The 22,535-nt window shown below is 52.8% G+C and overlaps 1 protein-coding gene and 1 long non-coding RNA gene across 7 annotated transcripts; one reads left to right on the top strand and one right to left on the bottom strand.

Annotated features, from left to right (window-relative positions):
- Window positions 1-7,939: 7,939 nt before the first annotated feature.
- LOC123000297 (uncharacterized) lies at window positions 7,940-12,908 on the bottom strand. Of its 2 annotated transcripts, none has more exons than XR_007191099.2 (3): window positions 9,215-12,908; window positions 8,906-8,976; window positions 7,940-8,538 (listed from the first exon to the last, which is right to left on the bottom strand). It is a non-coding gene; the product is annotated as an uncharacterized LOC123000297 (long non-coding RNA). The 2 variants fall into 2 exon arrangements; XR_006408218.3 differs by having other exon boundaries at window positions 12,511-12,892.
- On the top strand, window positions 12,884-21,700 carry CUNH19orf12 (chromosome unknown C19orf12 homolog). 5 transcript variants are annotated; one of them, XM_057314293.1, is made up of 3 exons: window positions 12,884-12,902; window positions 17,200-17,369; window positions 20,644-21,700. In XM_057314293.1, exons 2-3 carry the CDS (start codon window positions 17,210-17,212, stop codon window positions 20,907-20,909), a joined length of 426 nt encoding a protein of 141 aa, XP_057170276.1. In that variant the 5' UTR covers window positions 12,884-12,902; window positions 17,200-17,209; the 3' UTR covers window positions 20,910-21,700. The 5 variants fall into 5 exon arrangements, with proteins under 5 accessions (XP_057170276.1, XP_026340032.1, XP_057170275.1 ...); XM_026484247.4 differs by lacking the exon at window positions 12,884-12,902 and adding an exon at window positions 12,983-13,056; XM_057314292.1 differs by lacking the exon at window positions 12,884-12,902 and adding an exon at window positions 13,240-13,434.
- Window positions 21,701-22,535: the final 835 nt, after the last annotated feature.

The raw sequence follows: 22,535 nt of genomic DNA, 5'->3' as shown, positions 1-22,535 counted from the left end.
TGCGTAAGGACAGCAACCGTGGGCTAAAAAGAGCAGTTAAGGCCTGAGAACGCTCAGGTGGTGGTGTGGTCATCTCGCCTGGCACACGGTTTGGACAACCTACAGTGCTGGCCAAGAGGGAGGAAATCTAGAATGGCTGGAATGGAAAGGAGATGATGAATGTCAACTGTGGCTCAGGGCCATCTGCAGGGGGGACTTTGGCCGGTCTCAGCCTTGAAGACTTGTGATGGATTGGAATTAACGCGGGGCATGGGTGGATCTGAGGGGTACGAGGGTGGACTGTCTCAGACATGCCTGATGCATCCCCTTGGCCTCCACTCTGACCCCAGCTGCAGCCGTGGTGCAAGCCTCAGCTTACCTGGCCCCATAGCACCTTGCTTCAAGGGTGTTTTGGCTTTTGGCCCCAGGGTTTCCCTGATGCCATGGCAGGGGATGGCAGAAAGAGCCCATTCAGCATGCACGACACACGTGCAGCCTAGAAGTGCAGGAGGTTATCAATCATGGGAACCTGGGGGGAAGTGGGGGGTCCGGGGTGGGGGTCTGGGGTGGGAGTGAGGTGGTGGTGGAGGTGGAGGGTGGGGGAGGTCGGGAGTGGGGGTGGGATGGTGGGGGTAGGAGTGGAAGGGCTGGGTGGAGGGGGTGGGAGGACTGAGTGGGGATGACGGGGTGGGGTGGAGGGTGGGGGTAGGCAGAGACTTCTGGGAGGCCTTCTGCACACTGCTGGGAAGTCTTCACAGGGCTAAGCCCTGGCTGCCTACAGCAGTGACCCTCCAGCCTTGATAACACACCCTTGCACTGGCTTCCCCTCCTTCCCCGGTGCACCTTTCTCCCATTCCTCTTGCCTGTTCCTGGGGTAACCTCTCAAAGCAGCCATCCTTCTTCAAGGCCTTTTCTCAGGCTCTGCTTTTGAGGAAGAAGCTAGGTTAACACAGTGTCTCCAAATTCCCACTTCCCCTGGAAAAGCACTGGGGTGGATGAGTGGGATTCCTATCAGGCTAAAGAGGGTAAGAACACGAAGTACTTCAGATACTTGGTTATACAGAGCTGGGTTCTGTAGCCTGTCTCCAGAAATTCTGTGGAATCACGGGATGCCCATCTTTGTCAAACTGGGCATATAGAGAGTCATGCCATCATAGCAAGATGGTGAAGCGAGAAGTCCCCGGGGCGGTACAGTTAAGTGACAGTCTTCCTGTTGGACTGCAATCCAGAGCAGCGCCTTGAGTTCCCGGCAGCGCCAGGGCTTCCCGGATTTCCTGATCTCCAGCTCCCCCTCGTGGTATCTTCAATTCATGCTCTGCGCCAAGCTGGGAAGCCTGAACTCTGGCTTCCACAAAAACTAGGATTAGTGGACATTGGTGGCAGAGGCTTCTTTTAGTGCTTTCTCTCTAAGGAGAAGTCATCAGGTGTTTGAATAGAGGGGCTACCTCTCCGCGTAGAATAAATGATCATGTCTTATGCTTTGTTTGTTCCTCCCGCAAATAACTGTTGTGTGTCCCAGTCGTCTGCAGAGCATGAGATTTCAATGGAAAACGCACCGCCTTTCCGCAGACGAACAGCGAAGGAGGGAGTGAAACCAGTATCCACGCAGGTGTGTGCAGGGGAGACAGATGCTGGGATTGTTTGCTTCAATCCCAGATCGGAATTCATCCTCTTACCTGGCTCAGGAACAGATATGGGGAGCATAAGCTCTCTTTACAGTTTTCCCACGATCGATTTCGGCGCATCGGTGCAGGGTGATGTGAACTGTCCTCAATGTCTTATAAAATAAAAAGACAACTTTGCCTTCATCGGGGCTTAGCAGCTTTACATGTAGTTGGGTTAAGGCTTCAGCATACTCCAGTGGGGCCGATTCTCGTACACTTTGGGTAATTCATATGCGTGAGAAGACATTATCATTTTTGGTGCAGTTTTGAAAGGAAGTATTAAGGGCGAGAATTTGATTTTAAGTGATGGGAAGAAAAAAAAGGTGTGAATTTAGCTCCAGACTCCGCAGAGGATGAAAGAAGATGTTATATTTCTGTTTGAGACGTTGTGAATCGCTCCAGAATGCCCCCTGACCTTCTCCCTCAGTCCACCTGTCCACAGAATGGCTGGGCTTCACTCTTGTGCCATCTCTCCGACAAATCGTCTTTGGAGAACAGACAATCTTAGAAAACCCTTCGAGTCACTGCATGGACAACAAATTGTTCTGGAAAGTGATGGTGTATATAAGAATACACCAAGAGATCTTTTTAAGCAGTACTCAAGATTTGGGGCACCTGGATGGTGCAGTCGGTTAACTGTCCAACTCCTGGTTTCCATTTAGGTCATGATCTCAGGGTCATGCTCTCAAGGTTGTGAGATCGAACCCCATGTTAGGCTCCACGCCCAGCGGGGAGTCTGCTTGAGATTCTCTCTCCCTCTCCCTCTGCCCCTCCCTCCACTCTGTCTCTAAAATAAATAAATAAAGCCTTAAAGAATAAATAAATACTCAAGATTTGTCAGTTTTTTCAAGATGATATTTTCTCTGTGTTAATCAGCAGTCTCGTGGGCACGTATATAGATCTATGAACAGCTAGACTTAAAAATTGTTAGTAAGGGCACCTGGGTGGCTCAGTCGTTCAGCGTCTGCCTTCGGCTCAGGGCATGATCCCAGAGTCCTGGGATCGAGCCCCACATCAGGCTCCTCCGCTGGGAGCCTGCTTCTTCCTCTCCCACTCCCCCTGCTTGTGTTCCCTCTCTTGCTGGCTGTCTCTTTCTCTGTCACGTAAATAAATAAAATCTTTAAAAAAAATTGCTAGTAAAAAAAGCCCTAATAATTTAAGAGGATGCTTGCATTTTCTAAGAGAAAGGGGGTGCGGCACAATTCATTACGGGAATACAATAAGCTGTTATCCCATGGCTGCCCTCCGTTTAGAAGAAAGGTGGGCACCAAGCCTAAAAATGCGACCACACTAAAGGTAAGGAGTTAGTTCGGAGCTTTGAACCCCCAACTGCTGACAGTTGGCGTGGGTGAGCATCTAATGCACACTGGCTGTGGACGGGGGAGTCCAGGAAGAGCATGGGAGTGCACTGAGGCTGGCCCATCGGGAAGAGAGTAGCAAGATGGGGAGAGCCTGGCTGGGACCCAGAAACTTTCAAGAACCGGGAAGTCTCCATATTCCCTCTCAGGCCACTTGATGGCTCATGCTGTCACATCTGACCCTCTCTGGTCGCTGCAAACCCTCAAAGTCTGGGACACCAAGCATTTGTGTTAGAGATGCTTTGGGAACGTCCTGGGAAGATCCGGACTCCCCATTCATTTGTGCCAGGCAAGCTGAGCAGAGAGGATTTCCGACACAGGAGCTGAGAGAGGAACCAGGAGGACCCAGGCTCCTGGGGCTCCAGCTCTGTCCCCCCACTCCTCTCTGGCAGTCTTTAGGATTCTGTGCTGACCTTCCACTGTAAGTGGACTGAGAGCTTCAGCCACTTTGATCTATTAATGTGAAGGGTGACTTCCACTAAACCTGAAAGACTTGGAGACACCAAAAAAGGCTGATACATATTTAATAATTATTATTAACGGTAGTCACTAGTGAATATCAACTTTGTACTAGACATTCTTTAGGTGCCAAAGATATAGGGGTGAAGGAGATATATTAAGTTCCTCTCCCATGGATCTTACATTTGAGGGGGGATTGTGCAAATGAGGGGTGCCCCATGAGGGGTTATGATGCTATCAAAAGTCTATCTTATCCAGGCTGTTTTTCTACTGAAAGGTGTGGCTTGCAGCCACCTCATTGCAATGCATGGGTCATTGCAGATTTCCAATTTCCAACGAAGGTTTATGGATCACCAACTATGGCCCTCGGGGCTTGGTGTCCTTCCTGAATACCCCAAATGACAGCTCCACCTATAGTCCCCTCTATAGTCCCCACCTATAGTCCCCTCTATAGCATTATAGCACCAATTGCCATCCATTTGTCTCCTTATGTCTTCCCTCTCCATGACCTAAGGGACCCATGATGAGGACTCTTCTCTCTCTTCACTACTGTTCTATTCCCCGATCTGGAAGGGGGCCCTGAGTCCAACAAACATGCTGGCTTGGCTGTGACATGGGATACCATTAACAGCAACTGACCACTTGGTTTGCATTGACTACAAAGACAAAGAAGAGATGGTGGCTTTAGCTATGTAGTACTCTCCTCCAGAGCCTCAAAACACCCCTGCCAAATCGTAGTAATGATAACCAATTGTGGTAACCAGTCTCCAAGAGAGCTCTCAGTGATCCTCCCCTGTTGTATTCATGCCTTTGTGTAGTCCCTGCCATAATGACAAATCCTGGACTGCATGACCCATAGGATGTTGAGGAAGTGATGGTGGGTAACTTTCAAAGCTAGATCATAAAGAGATGTGGCTTCCGCTCTGTGTCTGGCATCATTTCCTCCGGAGGAAGCCCACTGCTTCGTCATGAGGATGTTCAGACAGCCCTCTGGAGCGGCCCATGTGTGGAGAAGCTGAAGCCTCCAGCAGCCATATAGGTGTGCCATGGTGGAAACCCATCCTCCAGCCCCAGTCGAGCCTTCACATGACTGCAGCCTCATGACAGAACCCCAGCTAGAATGACCCAGGCAAAGCATTTCCAAATTCCTGACCCATAGAAACCGTGAGATGTATGAGACCTTTATTGTTGTCTTAAGTCACTAAGTTTTGAAGTAACCTGTTATGCAGCCATACTCACAGATAAGGGGATGTGGTGTTGATTCTTGATCCAACCATTGACATTTCCTCAGTCTGGTATAAATTTTAGAAAAGGAATTTTAGAAAGTGTAACATTTTTTAAAGTCACAACATAAAACCTTAACAGTGAGCTCACTTTGCAAATACGCTTCAGAGAAGCCCCTTAGCCTCCAGCTCCTTCCCAGGACGTGGCTGCCCCGAGCCTCCTACAGAGATTCTGGAGCTTTCCCTGCAAGAAAAGCAGGCTGAAGAAAGTGAGAGCTTGGATGGTCTAGTTTATTCCCACAGCCAAGGTGGACAGCAAGGGTTGGCTATCCGGCTCAGAGGACAGAAGCTGGGATCCGGCTGGAAGGAGACCACCCCATTGCCCACTGGGCATCCTGCTCTGGGCTGAACTATCTCCATAATAAAGGAAAGGAAGGCTTTATGTTATGTAAATAAAACAAAAATTCAGCCACAATTCATTTTTACTGAAATGGCATGCCAATTACTTCCTGGAACTTAGCAGAAAGCAGCCTGGTGAAAACAACGGCCCTTGGGAACTCGGTGACATTAGTGTCAGATCCACACACAGGACATTGCGTGGGTGCTTCATTACTTGCTCGGTGCACACGGGCCAGGCTGAGCCCTTTGTCTCATTTGCTTTGCTGCAGGTGGAGCCAGGGCAGCACCCTCCCCAGCCTGGAACACATGGGCCCAGGGCATTTGTTTTTGGGGTGAAGCAACAGGGGTTCCCCAAACCCCAGTCCCCAGGGGTGGGGACATGGGGGTCCCCATTGCGGTCCCCTTCTCCCTATGCCAATGTCTTCCCCAGAGTGTCTGCTGCATCACTGGGAGCCGTGTGTGTGGGCTCACAGTTGCTCCCAGTGTGTGGGTGCTGTGATCTTTGAGGTTCCTGGAGATGCTCTGAGGAGCTTACTTGAGAGAAATCCCTTGGCTCCTCAGATCACTCTCCGCACGTTGCAGGCTCTGGCAGGGCCGCCACCAAGGCCACGAAGGCATGGGCCTCTGATCCCCGGGGCAGGGCGCTGCGGGCCCTGCTGCCCACCGAGCTAGGCGGGCTCTCACCTTGGGCTCTGCTATAGCAAAGCCTGATGGCAACTGAAAAAGAAAATCCTGTGGTGGGGATTTCGACCAAGGGAGGGGAAGCGAGTGCTCAAAGCCAGGAACCTGCGGGAAGTTTGGTCATGGTCAGAGGAAGGGGCCTGGTAGAAATGGCTCCTGGGGGTGCAGGACGCTCTCTCTGAATCGATGAATTCCTGACCCACAGAAACTGCCAGAGACGATATCTGTTTATCTTCCCAGACCTTCACCCCAAACTCCCTGTCATCAGGGCCTGAGTACCGAGGTGAATGGAGCATCATTTACCTGACCCCCCCCCCCCCCCCGTGGATAAGGCATGGGAACCCATGGGAACACAGGACAAGTCTCTGCTCTCATAGCAGACAAGGCATGTGTGCCAAGAGGACCCCTTTCCCCGCTGGATTCCATCCTGACGTCAGGCACGTACTTCCCCAAGGCAATTGAAATTTTGGGGTGGACGGCCAGCTGTGGGATGAGAAAGGGGGTAGAGGAGACGGCGAGGCCCCAGGGACCTCCCAATGCTGCCGAACCTCAAAGGAATGCTTTGTGGATTCCAAGGTGCCTCTCTTCTAGGCGCTCCAGCGATGGGATTGTTTTCATGTTGGAGAATTCCCGGAACATTCTCCCATCTGCTTATCTCCATACTCATAATGAGTGTGTGTGTGTGTGTGTGTGTGTGTGTGTGTGTGTGTGTGTTTTACACCCCCCCCCAGCCTCCCTGCCTTCGAAGCACTCAGCACCCCCAGGACAGTACCCTCCGATCCATCACCGCTAGAGAGTGTGCTGGGGGAGAACAGAGGTTTGGAGTTTTGCTCTGATTCTGTTACTAACAGTGTAACCATGGACAGTCCTTTCCTCTCTCTGTTTCTGGGGGGGCCCAAGAGATCATCTGGAAAACAGGGCGCCTAGAGGACTTGAGCTCCGGTCAGTCAGACTGTGATTGGGGAGACGCGGCTTTTCCCAGGACCCATGACCTGTGCCCCCATCAGTAGTCTGGGCTCTAAGCTGAGCGTGTGTTTCACCGGGACATGTGGAAGTGGTGCTGGTCTCACAGGTGGTTCTGGTTGTGTCGGAGCGTGTGGGCAGGTATCTGGGAATGTTCATGGTCCTTAAATCCTTTCATTGCAGAGAAGGTCCCCTGGGCCTAAAGGTTGATTTGATATCCAAGATTTGTGGTGACTTCCTGGCAGCTAAGACCATCGTGCCGGAGTCAAGGAACATGTTTTCAGAGTCAGGCTGGGCTTCCAACAGCTCGGGGTCTGAGGCCAGTGAGTTAAGGGGGGGACTCCTGACCCCTCCCCCTCCCCTCTTCTCCCCACAGTGGATACCATCCGAGATAGCATATTACGTCATTGACCTGTGCCCCAAGTGTCAGGGTCTCTATTGTATATTCACTAACGTTTTTTACTCCTTGAAATACTGTGTATCAGGTCTGTTCAATACAAGGTCTCTGGGTATTTCTTCAGCAATCAAAAAAATTCAGTGCTATCCATTAAATTGTGTGCCCCCCAAATTCATCTTGAGGCCCTACGCCCCTGTGTGACTGTCTTTGGGGATGGAGCCTATAAGGAGGTAATGAGGGCTCAATGAGGTCATAAGGTGGGGCCCTGGCGCTATAGGTTCGTGTCCTCAGAAGACACACCAGACTCGGACCCTCCCTCCTCGCCATAAACACAGAGAAGAGGTCCTGCGTGCCCACCGCAGGACGGCCGGCCTGCAAGCCAGACGATGTCTGAATGAATCCTGCCTTGCCAGCACCTCGATCCTGGGCTTGCAGGCTCCAGAACCAGGAGATCCGTGTTGTTCAGGCCCCCACGCCGCGGTAACTTGTTAGGGCCGCTAGAGCAGACCAGAGCGCGCTCGTGTGGATACGGCAACGGAGCCAGCGCGCAAGTTAACAAAACCATGGGCACCACGCGCTACCAGCACACACCAGGGGGACTCGCGACGGTCTGCACTGGAGCAGACACACACACAAACAAGCAACACCAATGCACAAAAAACACCCCACAGTCCGCCACTGAACAAAGTTTCCAACACAGCAAAGTTTAAACCAAAAACCGAAAATCAACCAAAGCAGCGTTAAAGTAGAAATTACTACGGAGAAAGAATTTCCAGCCTCTGAGCAATTTCAAATAAAAACTTCGGAATCATAATAGTGACTCTACCATCATTTTCTGTAATAAGATATCTATTATAACCGATATGACAATACAATAAAAGTCCTATTGTTCCAGAAACTGTATTCTAACTGAAACAGGATAATTATAGAAATAGCTGCTTGAGAATCGCGTTCAACAGAACCATTGAAAATCATTCTTCTCAGACTGGAAATACGACTTCCAGGTACAGAGAGCTCTTCAGTGAGTTCTGATGGAAGACAAGGTGGGTTTTTTTTTCAAATATTCTATCGCAGCGTAACCTTCCAGAGCCCCTCAGGGCATCTGTGGCTTGTGTCCAAGGGCCCATCGGGCTCTGAGGTCCACACTTATTTGGAATACTAAAATCTGACAGTAGATCTTGAAGGACGACACCTCTCTATTGTTTCAACAAACAGATTTGAGGGCGAATCTCAGTTCTATCAAGTTCACTTTGTAAATTTAACTTGGAATATCAAGAGCAGCGGACCCCAGAACATTCTGCAGAGATCCAATCGTGCGTTGAAGGCGTTGCTGGTACCGACACTCTCCCTGCTTTGTCGTTGACAAGGCGCTTTCCCCTCTGGTCCTCAGCTGTCCTCACAGCAATCCCAGGGTGCTGAGAACAAGGATTCCATCCTCATTTCATAGCCGAGGAAATTGGGGACTGTCTGGATGGAAGCAGGGGCAGGGGATTTGTCTGGAAAGCGCATTTGCACTGTAAGCACACTGTTTTTACTTAGCTCGTCTATTTATTTGATGTGGCTTTGGGGAAACTGACAAAAATGACAAAGGAGTAAGTAGGAGGCCAGAGGGCCTCTGGGCTGTCCCTTGTCACCCACCTGACTCCTGACTTCTGACGCTCCACGTGCTACCTGGGCGCTCCGGGCTGGGAAGCTGGAGGAAATTCATGCAGCAGTGATGGTGGCTGAGGGACCAAGGGAGCATGCAGGGAGGAAATAATAATAATAACGATGATAACGCACCGTGGCAAATATGCAGAGAGGGGCTGAGTGATGGCAAAGGGACAGGATAGCCGTCTACGTATATTTGAAGGCTGTAAACACCGAGGAAGAGGATGAATTAATTATTAAGAAGAACAATGATGAAGCCCGGGACAGGCTCATTACCAGTCCCAAAACCAGCCTGTCCGGCAACAGTCCTTGCAGAACAAAGCTCCCCCAAGACCAAAGGCAGGCGTCTCGAGGGCCCCTCTGTGCATAGCGACTTTGTTGCCAGGCATGGGCTGAGCCTGCTAGTTCCCTTGTGCCAGCACGGACCGTGTGCATACTCACGTGCTTATCTTCGCAGCTCGTATTTGTTGACTACCTGGTGTTTGGGTTGAATTGTGTCACCTCGAACAGATATTTGTAGTCCTAACCCCTGGTACTTGTGAATGTGACATTATTTGAAAATAGAGTCTTTGCAGATGCAATCAAGTTAAGATGAGGTCTGTAATCCAATATGACCAGTGTCCTTAGCAGCAGAGGGAAACTGGGGCGCTGACACAGACACACGGGAGGATGCCATGTGATGACAGGTGCAGAGGCTCAGCTGCAAGTCACGGACTGCCAAGGAGCCGGCCACTCCCAGAAGCTAGTAAGACGCAAGGAATGATTCTCCCTCACAGATTTCAGGAGCTTGGACCTGCAGACTCACTGGCTTCGTCTCCAACACGGAGACAATAAGTCCTTTCTTAAGTCACCCACTTTGTGGTCTTTTGTTATAGGGCCCTAGCAAGCTAGTGAACCCCCCTGACATGTGCCCCACAGTGCGCTGAACATTTCACATATGAAAGGGATGCACGCGTCCTGGGGAAAAGACTGGGGGAAGGGGAGACCTCCTCCACTCCCAGGCCCTCCGAGGAAGGAAGGGTGTCCTAGACCCACCATATGGGGCTGGACCCTCTCCTGACCCCAAATCCTGGCTCTATGGCTGCCTTGGGGCAAATGACTGGCTGCAAGCCTGGATCCAGATCCCTGGGAACCCCCAAGCATAGGACTATGGAGCCTCGTTAGAGGTAACTTAAAAATAACACTGACCGTAAGATTTTAGTTTTCAAAATGACATCAAGTTTACTCATATGCTTTCATTAAGAGGTCACAGGGGTTTCTGTTTGCGTGACCTGGATGTGGGCTTATCCAGCCCTGGGTCTGGGGGGGGATTATGCTGGAAAAGCCATATAAGTTAGGAGCTGGCTAACTGGAACTCTGGAAAATATGGGAGGGGGAGGTGCTGAGGGCCCCATGGTGCCCAGGCTGCACTCCCTCACATCCAGCCTCTGCCCCAGTCCACACTCATCTTAGATGGACCTTGCACCTCACACCTTCCTCAAGCCTGGAGAGGCTTCCTGGGGACCGTGTCTCCCTTTGGCATTTGATTCAGGATCTCTGACCCTTAGGCCTCGAGACGCTCCTCCCTCCCATCAGTGGGCACAGGAGAAAGTCCAGGGACCCTGGGCAGCCCAAGGTGCTAAGTTAGTGTTTGGTGAATGTATGGGCCAAAGTCCACCGATGGCTTGTGAATGGAGCCTCGCATGCTGGGGGTCCCGCATGCTGGGGGATTCTTGGAGCCCCAGAATGGTGGATTGTGGATGGTGGGTTGTGAAAGTGGGGGTAGAATCTGATTTCCTGCCTCTCTGGGAACTTGAGGCTCACATTTGGGACTCTGGAGATGTTTTTCATTTTCACATCCTATGATAAAAACAAGAATAATCTAGATCCCTACACATTACCTCCTTTAATCTTCAGGATAATCCTAGGAGAGACACTATTATTGTTGTCATTTCCCAAATGAGGAAACGGAGGCATAGACAAGTCGAATGACTTTCCCGAGGTCACCCAGCCAGACCTCCGGATGGGAAGCATCATGAGAGCACTGTCTGGATGCTGGGCCAGTGCACAGTCACCATGATGGGGACCCCGCTGTGCCCCTGTCATTCACAGGACCCACTCTGCAGGAGGCCTGGCTGCCACTAGGAGACTGTGGTATCATGTGTTCCAATGACGGGCTTCCGCGTGTGCAACCATCGTATGACTTATTCATGTCAGAATGAAGGTCCCAGGTTGCTGACAGGTGCAACATTGGCTGGACTTCTTACAGCTCACCTTCTCTGGGGGGCCCGACTTTGCAGTTTCTTTCCCTTCCAGCATCTTTCCTGCCCATCAGAACTTCCCTTCCCACCTCTTGGGGAGCCAGCAGCCCAATTCTCTAAGGAGCCGCCAGAGGGCGCTGCCCGCAGAGAAATGGGAGAATCTCCCCCAGGCCTGAGCCTGGAGGCAGTTGAGCTATTCTTAACCTGGGTGAACTTTCACTGTTGAAAGTCACCCAAACTCGAGCAAAAGCTGCTGTTCAGAAATGGGTGAGGTTATTTCACTGTGGCCAGGGAACCCTGGTTAATGCTTGAGGCCCTTTTCTCACAATGAGGACAAAAGGGAAACAGAAGTAACAAAATGATGTTAGTTAAACAGTACAAAGTTTCAGTTCTGTAAGAGACATAAATACTGGGAATCTACACAGCATACTTCCTATAGCTACTCATATTGTATACTAAATGTATACTAAAGAGGGTAACTCTTATGTTAAGTGTTCTTATCCTATGTCAGTGCGCACACATACACAAGTGATAATGATAATAAAGAGGGCGGGAAGAAACTTCTAGAGTGATGGATATGTTCATGGTATAGATTATGGTGATGGTCTCACAGGTGTATACTTATCCCCACACTCTCGAGTTGTATATAGTAAATATGTACAGCTGTTTTAAGTCAGCAAATATATATCTTTCTTTTAAAAAAACCACCTTATTGGGGCATGTATATACTATAGTATATAGATAGATATGTATAATATATATGCATAAATACATATGTATGTATAAATATATGCTACATGTATGTATATGTGTGTTTTTGTGTGCATATATATGTTATATGTATGTGTGTGTGTATGGTATACGTGTGTGTGTGTGTGTGTGTGTGTATACAAACATATACTCCCTAAGTACTTTTCCATTCAAAAGAGGAGAAAGAAGAAAACGAAACAAAAGGACTCTGGCAGTGTGAAAGAGGCCCATCGTCTGGGTGTGTCCGGCTTCCTGGAAAGCCAGGCAGAGGGCTGGTTACAGGGACGGCTTTGAGCCCAGTGGACCCAGATCAGAGTCTGGACCCTGACACCCCCTACCTGGATGGCCTCGGGCAGACCAACCTCTCTGCACCTCACTGCTCCTATGTGTAACACGGCAGTGGCCGCCATGCCGAGGTGGGAGGACGCTGTCAGGATTAGTGGGCTAGACCATGGAAAGCCCCCAGAGCCCTTTTCAGATTTGAGGTGGTTCAAGGCCAGCCCTTCTGTGTGTGTGTGTGTGTGTGTGTGTGTGTGTGTGTGTCGGGGTGGGGGGCGTGGGGGAAATCTCCATACTCTCTCTAAAGTATTCCCTGCACGTCACTCCCCCACCTCTGCCCCCTCCTAGGATGCTCCCCAACCTCAGCTTTGTCCTGGAAGCTGGACTCCCCCTTCCCTTGGAACCCCAGCAGTAAAGCCAGTGCTGAGCCCTTCAAACCCCACACCCGGAGGCCCCCGGTGCCGGTACCTGGAGTGGGGACAGCCTGTGTTGGACTTGGGCCCACACATTCAGCAAACATGAACTCAGCACCTTGGGCTTCCAGGGGTCGCTGGGCTCTCTTCCGTGCGCACTGAGGGGAAGGAGAAGGGTCTACAGGCCCCAGGGCCAGAGACACTGAATCAAGGGCCAAAGGCCTCTCCCAGCTTCAGGAAGGTGCAAGGGAAGCCCTTCTAGAACCTGTGCGGCCAGAGATAGAGCGCTGGCGATAGGCGCGAGAGAGCGCAGCCTGAGGGCCGCGGGGACTTCAATCCGCCCGCCACACCCAGGCCACGGCCCCTGCGGAGGATGAGGGACGCCGCCTGCGCCCTCAGGCTTCGCGAGCCAGGCCGGCTGGCGACGCAAGCGCAGCGCGGCGCCTGGTGAGTGGGGACCGGAAGGCCCCCGTGCCGGTGACCCGGAAGGCGGCGGGGGGCGGGGTCTGAGCGGGGCGGGGGGCGGGGAGACCCTGCGCCGGGCGGGGCCAGAGAGCCGCGGACCTGGGTCTCCTCCGCGCTGCGGACCACGTCCCAGCAGGTGAAGGGCTCAGGGCGCAGGCGCGGCACGGGTGAGGCGGGGAACCCAAGGCGTGGTGCCCAGAGGCCTGCGGAGCCACCCCACGTCGCTAGGGTATTCATTTGCCACATGAAGACACTGAGGCACGGAGAGGCTGACGTCACGCCAGAAGTAAGCGGCAGCGGCCCAGCTGGGGTTAGAACCCGGAGCCGCATTCAGGGCCCTGCACCCAGCGCCGCGCATAGTGACCCTGGGTGTGTGTATGACCTCCCCAGGTACCCACATGTGTGGGCCCTCCTCAGTAACCCCGGGGTGTGGGTCACCCTCCTCAGGGTCCCAGGCGCGTGGGTGGGGCGGCAGGGGTTACATATGCAGGACAGAATCCTGGAAGGATGCCCGGTGAGTCAGCACCCCCAGCCTCCCCTGCGGGGTAAGTTAGAGATGACCAGGAATGGGGGTTAAGGATCTCGGAGGGGAGCATTCCTCTGCTGGGGACTGGTAGCTTCTTTACCTTTAGAAGACAAAGCAGGGAGACTCTGAGAGGCTGCAGAGTGACCTGTTTATTGGCCCGTGGGTGGGGAAGGTGGCCCTGCCAGGGCCTATGGCAGAGAGAAGGCAGTACCGGCTTAGCTTTGCCTCTGTGGCTGCGGGAAGGTGGTCCAGGAGAGCTCGCTCTTTTGATTTCTCAAGAGAAAACAGAAATCAGATGTATGTGAAATCTGATTTTCAAATACTAGCAACAGTTCAGTCTTAAAATGTCTGTGGGCTCATCTGACAGTGCTGGTGGGGTCCACGTGAGCCCTTCGCACTGGGGCCTACAGAGCTGGGAAGACTAGGCTTACAAGAGCCAGGCCACACAGTGGGATTTTATAAATTCCAGCAGAGAAGCAGAAAGATGGCAGGTGAGCAAGATCACCCTGACTCCTTCAGAGGCTCTGCTTTTTTCTTTTTTCTTTTCTTTTTTTTTTTTTAAACAGGGTGCATGGGGGTCTGTGTTAGCTCTGAAGCCTTCCTCTCCCTGCTCTCTCACAATCTGGTCCAACTCAAAAAGCCGGGCTGCACTCTCAGGGATGGGCACATCTCCCTCTTCCCCAGAACTTTGCTGTCATCAGCAGACCAGCCTGGTGGTGCAAGAAACCAGGGCTGCAAGTTGGTATTTGCCTTCTCTGTGGCTGGCAGATGGGCTTTCTGTGACCAGAGCCCGTGTTGTGGACAAATCTGATTCTGAAATAGGTGTGATATGGGGAGGGGAGGCCCCGTTCCCACCCTCTGAGGTCTGTCCCCATCAGAGTACTTTCCTCCCTCCTCCCTCCTTACTGGCGTCCTCGTTGCTTACAGACAAAGGCAAGCTTGCAGTGGGAGGAGAAGCAGAACTGGCTTCCTTGCTCACTCTAGCAAGCCCTGAGAAGTCAGGAGGCCGGGGTATTTAGCAAGGACTCAGGAGATGGGGTGACAAACCTTCCTTCCATAAGAGTCTACTGATGCTCTAACGTCTAAAATGATTCTCACAAGGAAATTAAACCAGGTTTGTCTTGGAGTGAGGCAGCCACAATGCCACCTCTTCCTGTGGTGTGGAGCTATTAAACCCGGCCAGAGGTGGGCCACGTCGTCCCCTGCCCTCCCACACACCGTGACCCCTGCTGGCCCTCCAGTTCTGTGGAGCCCTGGGCTCCTGCCTTGTGCTGGGCTGCCTGGGCTGAGTGGAGGTTGGGAGTAGCCTTTGCACGATGATGCCTTATTAGTCCCTGTGGGTTTCTAGGGAGTCATTCAGAGCCCGTGGGAAGCTAGGTTTTTAGATGCACAATAGAGTATGAAGTGGCTGTGTCCTGCCTCCTTGCCATGCATTTTCTTGTTACGCAGAAAGTGTTTCCAGGGTTCAGGTCCATAATCCTGCAGAAACCCTGTTTTAGGAGTGGTGTCTGGGCAGAGCGCCCTGGCTAGGAAGCCCGCCTTGCAGACCATGCTTGGGGTCTTCATGTGCCTGGATATGGGGAGCTCACTACAGTATCCAGATAGGCCTTCCAGGATCGAGCCTCGACTCCCCTGTTCCCAGCATAACTGACAGATAGAAAGCTGCATGTAAACCAGATATAAACTATATGATGACTAGATGTTTTACAGGAGGACTGTTAGCTTTAGAAAGGTTTTACCATGAAATTAATTCAATAGTTATCAATATTTGAAATACATTAGTATCTGAAATAAAACTCATTTGCATAGCTTCACAGCACCATGGCTACTGGGTAAATCGAGTCACACCCTCCGTCCCCTCATTTCTTAGTGACTTCTGCCATGTGCAGTCCCTTTGCTGTTGTAATGCTATCTGATTATTGTGACCTTTGTGTGGACAATTCCTGACCCTCGAGTGGGCTCTCTTCCAGGGTGGAGGGGGCGGCGTGGACTCTGTCTACAATGGGCTGCCAGTAGTGAGCAAAGGTGTGGGAAGCTCGGAGGTGTGTAGGCACGTCCAGGACACATGGGGCCAGAGCGGGGGCAGGCACCCTTGATTCCTTCTCCGTCCCTTGAGCACCCCTGCAGGGCCTGTCCCTCCATCGCCTCTACACCCCACTTGGTCAAACAGACACATTGGGGGAGGCTTGTTTGCACTTTCTGAACTCAAGCACTAAGCAGCAGATGTCCGATGTCTGGGTCATGCACTCGTAGAGTCTTGCTGTCCGAGGTGGGGTTAGAGGCCAGCTGGAGCTTGTCCCCACGCAGAATCTCAGCCCACGCACGCGGGCTGCATTTCCCAAGGTCATCAGTGATTCTGTGCCCTTGTGGAGAACGACGGATCTCAGAACACGGCAGGGGCCAGAGCACAGGACATGTCTTACCTCTGCTGGGACGGCAGAGAGGTCCTGAACCCTGACTGTGGTGATCCAGCAGACCCACAGACTCGTTCTGGGGCTCAGAAGTCTCTCCCAGGACTGGGAGGATGATTTTACATCAGAGGCTGGTTCTGGATTTTTCTTGGGTCAAAAAAAGATGTAACCAAGAGTTACTGAGCAACAGGGTCTGCCCCAAACGTTATCAAATTCCTTTAGGGACTGCATGTATGAAAAGCGGAGTGATGGAAGGAAGTGCCCTTAGAGTCTTGGGTCCAGCCGAGGCCAGAAGGAGAAGCATCAGCTCGTGGCCACTTTGATTTTACTTCCGGGGCCTGTCAGGTGGCCCGTCCGTGTTGTGGGTCTCCATGCCCACTGACCCTGGGGCAGAGTCCACCCTGCCCCAGCCCTGCCTGCCTGCCAGTTTCCCACCAATGCAGCAAACAGTTTCCTGACCTCAGACAATTGTTCTAAGGTCATTGGTCCAAAGGTCCATCTGTCTATCTATCGGAACAGATGCAAAGCCCTGGAATTCTGTGGTTTGGTTTATTCTCTGGTTGTCCCATCTTACTGGTCCTCCTTAGGGTCAACCTGTCCTGCCTTTACCATCCCCCATGCAGAACTGGACGGGCTTTAGGGGTGGCTGATGATGGAAAAGCCAGTGGTTGTCTCAGCAACAGAATATTCATTTAGAGCCAACATGTCTGCGGGTCGCAGTGTTCCACACTCACACCAGGTACTTGCATCCATTCTGCCCAGACCTTTCCAGAATCCAGCTGGTAGGTGGTTTGTCTCATTTTACAGGTGAGGACTCTGACGCTCTGCTCAGGGTCAGGAGGGTAGGGGTGGGCACAAGGCCAGTGTGGTCATGGAGTCAGTACTTGCCCCCTTTCTGGCTTGGCACGAGCTCTGTTCCCTGTCCCATGACAGGGGAGTGGAGGCTGGGACATCCTGCTCTCCGCCAGGCTCTGTGCCCTGGGGAGGCCTGAGGCAGCAGGAAGGGCGCAGACTCAAGAGAGGGCTCGCTTGCCTCACTAGTGATGACCCGCGGGAGCCTGGGGCCGGGCCTGCTCCGTAACCCGGCACAAATCAGAAGCGAGGCAGAGGGCAAGGAAGACCTTTCCTCCCTTCTGCGGACTGTGTTGCTTATGAACTAAATGCTTCCCGGCTTCGTCCGTGACAAGGACCCAACCACAGGGCTGGTGCCGTCTGTCCCGCGTACGGCAGAGCTCCCATTCTCTACATGAGGACTGTTGCTCGGAACTCCAGCCAGAGTAACATTTGGGTGCAGGTACTCTGACGCTCATTAAAACTCTCCCTTTGAAATGCTTCCTTTGAGGGTCAGCAAGATGCCTGTCATGGTGGATGACGTCATGAAGCTGCTCTGCTCCGTCTCTGGGGAGAGGAAGATGAAGGCAGCCGTCAAGCACTCTGGGAAGGGCGCGCTGATCACAGGAGCTGTGGCCTTCATCGGTGGTCTGGTCGGAGGACCACCCGGACTAGCTGCGGGTAAGTGCAAGCTCGCGGGGACAGTCAGCTCGGGGGTGTTGTAATAAAGGCCTTTGAAACCACAGACCTCACAGAAGTCTCTGTCCTGTGGGAGATGTTGGTCGAGTTGAGGTTGCTTCAGTGACATGATTTGTGTCCCTAATTCCTCCTGCTGAAAACACAGGCTTCTGAGCGTGAAGGTCTCAGAAACTCAGGGCTTTCCGGAAATGACATCCATGTCATGCAGACCTGGAGGGCGCCTCTCCTCTCCGAGATGTGTCCAGGCATCTGAAGATGAAAGGGTGTCCTGGGTCCCTTGGATGGTCTCCTTCCCCGTCACCATGACAGGTCACTGCAGAAGGGAACCCGGGAGGAAGCTGGGTTTGCTGAGCACCCCCTAGGAGCAGACGCTGTCTGGCCGTTTTACATGAGCTCATTCAGAGCAACTCCCCATTCTGAAAGCAAACAGTCTCAGGCAGAAAAAGCACAAATATCCTAGAGGAGTCGTCCCTGCCCCCCGCTTTTGCCCCCTACTTCTACTTGACAGACAGTTTCCAGCAATGAATGGAAGTTTGGCTGACTTTCCCATCATTCTTGGAGCCAGGTAGGGTTGCTTCCTCTGGCTTCGGAGCAGGAAGCATTCCCGTGTGGTCTCACCCGTGGGTCAGGGCTGCTGTGTGGGCCGCACTTGAGGAGGGGCTGGATTAGTTCTCCCGGGAGGTGCCTCAGATGGACCCTGCAACACAGGGAGCTTTGCTGCATGGTCGGACGCACTGGGCTCAGAGCATCACTGGACGCCGCTCTGTGCGGGAGCCTGTGCCGGCGACGGGGGAGAGCTCCCAGTCCAGCCTGCAGTCCTCCCACGACACAGGCTGGAGCGGTGACGGCCTGTCTGCCCAGGTTGGCTTCTGCTTCCGGCTCCCGGCATGGCTTCCTGCTCTGCTCTGTGTTTCTGTGGCAGGACTGGCACACAGGGACATTCCATGACGCTGAGGTCACACTGGGGAGTAAGTCAGCATGTGGGGGGCCCCAGACCGTCCACCTGTCCGTGTCCCTTTGCAGCCTGTGAATGAGTGAGTCCTGACCTCAATTCTCACCATCCAAGCAGCAGCCAGTGAGGGAGGAGACAAGGCCATTGCCTCCTTCCTCAGTGACAGTCTACATCTTTGTCCCCCCCCCCCCCCATCTAAGGTGCTCAGGGGAGGGCTTGATGGGATCCTTTATCATATAGCTGTTCCCAGATGCCATTGTGGGAGCATATATTTTATCTGGGTTGTGTCAGCGCTGGTAGAGAACACGATGTCTGCCAGGAGAAGCGGGGGACTCACTACTTGCAGCCGCTAGTCGTGGGCGGGAACATCATTTACCCAGAAAGCCAAGGAATTTTCTCTTCTCCAAACTGTTAGTAATTTGCTGGTCGATATTCCTGGTGACTTCTTGCATTAAGTGCTGCTCTAAATCAAATCTTGATGTTCTCCTAACGGTTTAGTGCAGATGAGGGCAACTCTGGGCTCTAAACACTTCGCGGGTGTCATGGGGAAAAGTTCAGTAAAACTTGTAAATGACTGGTTTTCCCTCCCCGAATCCTCCCTGCTTTTGGAGCGGAGGGGAAGGGTGGCCAGGGGCGGTGTTCAGCCTCCAGGGCCCGATGCTGGCCTGGGCTCAGCCCCAGGGGAGCTGTGTGCTCAGATGCCTCCACACTCGGCTTCCGGAGAGGGTGCAGGCGGGGTCAGCCCACACCTGGGTTCTCTCTGGCCGGGCTCTGTTCTCTCAGGTAAACCTTTTATTCTGGAATAGTAGTAGAATTACAGACAAGCTGGCGAGACCGTGCAGAGAACTCCCCTGTATCCCTCACCGCTTCCGTTCCCCTGACGCTACCATCTGGTGTTACCAGGTGCCCTTGTCAAAGTAAGAAACCAACACTGATGCGTCACTACTAACTGGTCTCCAGGCTTTATTTGTACTTTGCCAGTTTTTGCATTACTGATGTGTTCCTGTCCCCGAATCCAGCTCAAGCTATCACAGTGCATTTAATCCTCATGCCTGCTTCGTCTCCCCGGGTCTGTGACGGTTGCTTGGACTTTGCTTGCTTTCATGGCCTGGGTAGTTTTGAGGAGTACTGGGCAGGTGTTTGTAGAATGCCTCTCTGTTTGGGTCTGCCTGAGGGCTTTCTCGTGCTTAGCCCGGGGTTAGGGACCTTTGGAAAGCTTATCGAGGACAGAGGTGGACACCTGTCTCATAGCACCATTCCAGGGACATGTTACATCCATAGGCCTCCCTGGCGATGTCCACCTTGATCACCTGGTTAAGGGGGTCTGTGCCAGATTTCCCCACTGTGACCTTAGTGTCCCCTTTCCACGCTCTGCTCTTTCAGAGAGAGTCACTAAGTCCAGCCGGGCTGCATCTATTAGTATGTGGACTTTTTCAGGATACAGATCTGGCATTCTGTGTGGTAGCAGTGGGCAGGCGAGGGGTAGCCACCGCCCCTTAGACAGGGACCCAGCTCTCCGTCACCCACGGGCTCACTCAGCCCTCTTCCCTCCTGTCAACCTCCTGCCTGCCCCCTGAAGGCCTTTGAGTTTGAGACCCCTGCCCAGGGCACCTTCCTGTAGCCGACCTGGACCCACTTGGTCAGATAGAATTTTCCGTTGACACAGGGCTTCAAGTCCCAAAATCAGACACCTTAAATTTGATCATAAATTTACACTTAAAAATAATGGTTACGCCTTTTCAGGGTCACAGGAAGAGAAGTAGTTGAGGAAGTTGTATTTGTAGTTACCATCACACAGCTCTGGACGGCTGGCATGAGAAACCGTTGCTTCAGAATGAAGGTCTCCTCCTCTGTCCCCAGGGTCCTTTAGCGAAATGATTTCACTGGAAATTTCCAAAATTTCGGGGGCAAAGAGCATATCATGGAGACAACTCAGCCTCACCACTGAGATGATTCCCGTAGAAAACGCACTTGCGTCTCCGCTCTCTGCTTTACAAGGAGAGCGTGTGGGAAGCAGGAAACCCGCAGGCCCTGGAGAAGATTTCCGTTAGCACAGCTGTGCGGCGGGAGAGTCTTCGCGCTGCATCTGTGAGTGCAGAGCTCAGGGAAGGCACGTTGGGGTTCAATATCTGAGCCAAATGAAGACCCCATAAACCCTTGCCCCCCCACAAGGTGGGGTGGAGCGGGCACAAAGCCGAGCCGGTTCTGGCCCAAGCATGAATGTGCCCACTCGTCACGGCGGTGGACGTGCTCCCAGCAAGAGCACTAATCGAACCAACTAACTGAACCTTCCTTGTTTTCTAGGGGGGGCTGTCGGGGGTCTGTTAGGTGCATGGATGACAAGCGGGCAGTTCAAGCCGATTCCTCAGATCATAATGGAGCTGCCGCCCGCTGAACAGCAAAAGCTCTTTAATGAAGTCACCGCCATCGTCAGGCACCTGGAGTGGACAGACGCTGTGCAGCTGACCACGCTGGTCATGGGCAGCGAGGCCCTGAAGCAGCAGCTGCTGGCCATGCTGGTGAACTACGTCACCAAGGAGCTCCGGGCCGAAGTTCAGTATGATGACTAGGTGGCCCCCCCGGGAAGTGGGGGTGTCACTGAGATGATTCTCCAGACTCACAGAAGGGGACACAGGAGTGGGGGAAGCCCCACATCCTCAGTGCATTACCTTAAATGGCGTGAAAGCTGCCGAAGAGGCTACTACTGGGCTGTATCATGTTCTGGAAATTATTTATGAAGACGCTGTGTTTGGGGTCGTGTGCGCTAATAACGCGCAGTGACAACACTTTCGCTGGGAGGCTGGTGAAAAGCGAAGCTGTGCCTGCCGCAGACATGGGGTGACAGCTTGCTGAACCCACCGTCACTCGTATGGGACCCAAGCGGGAGGCCCTCGTGTTCCGTCTCCTCACCGTGAAGATGAGCCCTGTCCCAAGCACCTGTTACAGGACTGGTTCCCCGCCTGGGGCCCAGGGTCTCAGGACCTGAGAGCTGGCCCGTGCCGGAATCATGTTTACCTCATGTGCCCCTTCCCTGACCAGTGACTCTGAGCGGCCGCATGGAGGGGCAATCAGTCGCCTGTCGAGTGAAGCCACAAACATCCAGGCCCCCAGCCCTCCTGTACTCAGCACACCTGGGCTCTCACCTTCCCAGGTGTTCCTCTCCCCGTTGGACAAGTCGTGGTAGTTCTTGAGTTTTGCTTTTTAAATTAAATACTTCCAGCGAAGGAATTGCTCTTTGTGAAGTGGTAGGATCTAAGCAATGTGTCCACCCCAAATTTCCCCAATACTGTATTCACTTTGCTTTCGGAACCGTAACTGGACTAGCTGTCATCAAATTGCAATAAATGTTTTGTGAACAGGACTTTTCTCACATGTTTTGCGTTAAAGCATCTCTGACACCCAGGGTCGTACACACAGCGCACAACGGAGGGTTCTGGATTTGTGGCTTTCAAGAATGACAGAAGCCTCCCAAGACCAGTGTCTGTCCAGGTTTCCTGCTGTGGCCCCTCTGTGCTGCCAGTGTGTGCACGCCGCCCCAAGCCTCCCCTAGCACCCAGGAGGGCCCTCCGGTCCCCAGGCCCTGGGGCAGGGCAACAACTTAGGGCTCTCACTGATGGAAAACAGCACAGGTCTCCCTGGGGGTATGGAAGGAGAGTAGGTATTCTGACAGCTCTATGTATGTAACGAAAACTTGAGGACGAATTAGAACCCACGCTGATTAAGGCCAGGGGAGGGACTTCAGTGGACATCAGGGCAGGACCTCCGAACTAGGACCCCGTGTCCGCTGGGTCTGGGAGAATTGGGCCCAACACATGAACAATGAATGGATGAGCCTTCCCCCAACTCCCCGGTCACCTTCTATGAGAACTCATGGACACTGGGTCCTAGTTCAGAGGTCCTGCAGTGATGTCCCCTGAAGTCCCTCCCCTCGCCTGCCTGCCTGCCTTTATTCCTGGGAAAAACCCTGATCCAACTCCTGACCAGTTTCAGGTCAGACGGAGCAGGCCTTGCTCTGAGTGAAACCACCCTGGACCAGCTGGGTCCTGGAGTGACTGTGATGGGCGCTGGGCCCGAGAGGGCAGGCCAGACCTGGAGTCCTGTCTCCTCCAGCAGGAGAAAGCACGTTCCTAGTTTTCCCCTCGGTTCTCCTCTTGCCTCCTGTGGTTTTAGTATTCTTACTTCTGGGTCTCCTTGGC

This window comes from Ursus arctos, unplaced genomic scaffold (assembly GCF_023065955.2).
Source record: "Ursus arctos isolate Adak ecotype North America unplaced genomic scaffold, UrsArc2.0 scaffold_19, whole genome shotgun sequence".
NCBI lineage: Eukaryota > Metazoa > Chordata > Mammalia > Carnivora > Ursidae > Ursus > Ursus arctos.
The sequence above is the reverse complement of the archived record's forward strand: the minus strand, read 5'-3'. Positions and strand labels throughout refer to the sequence as shown.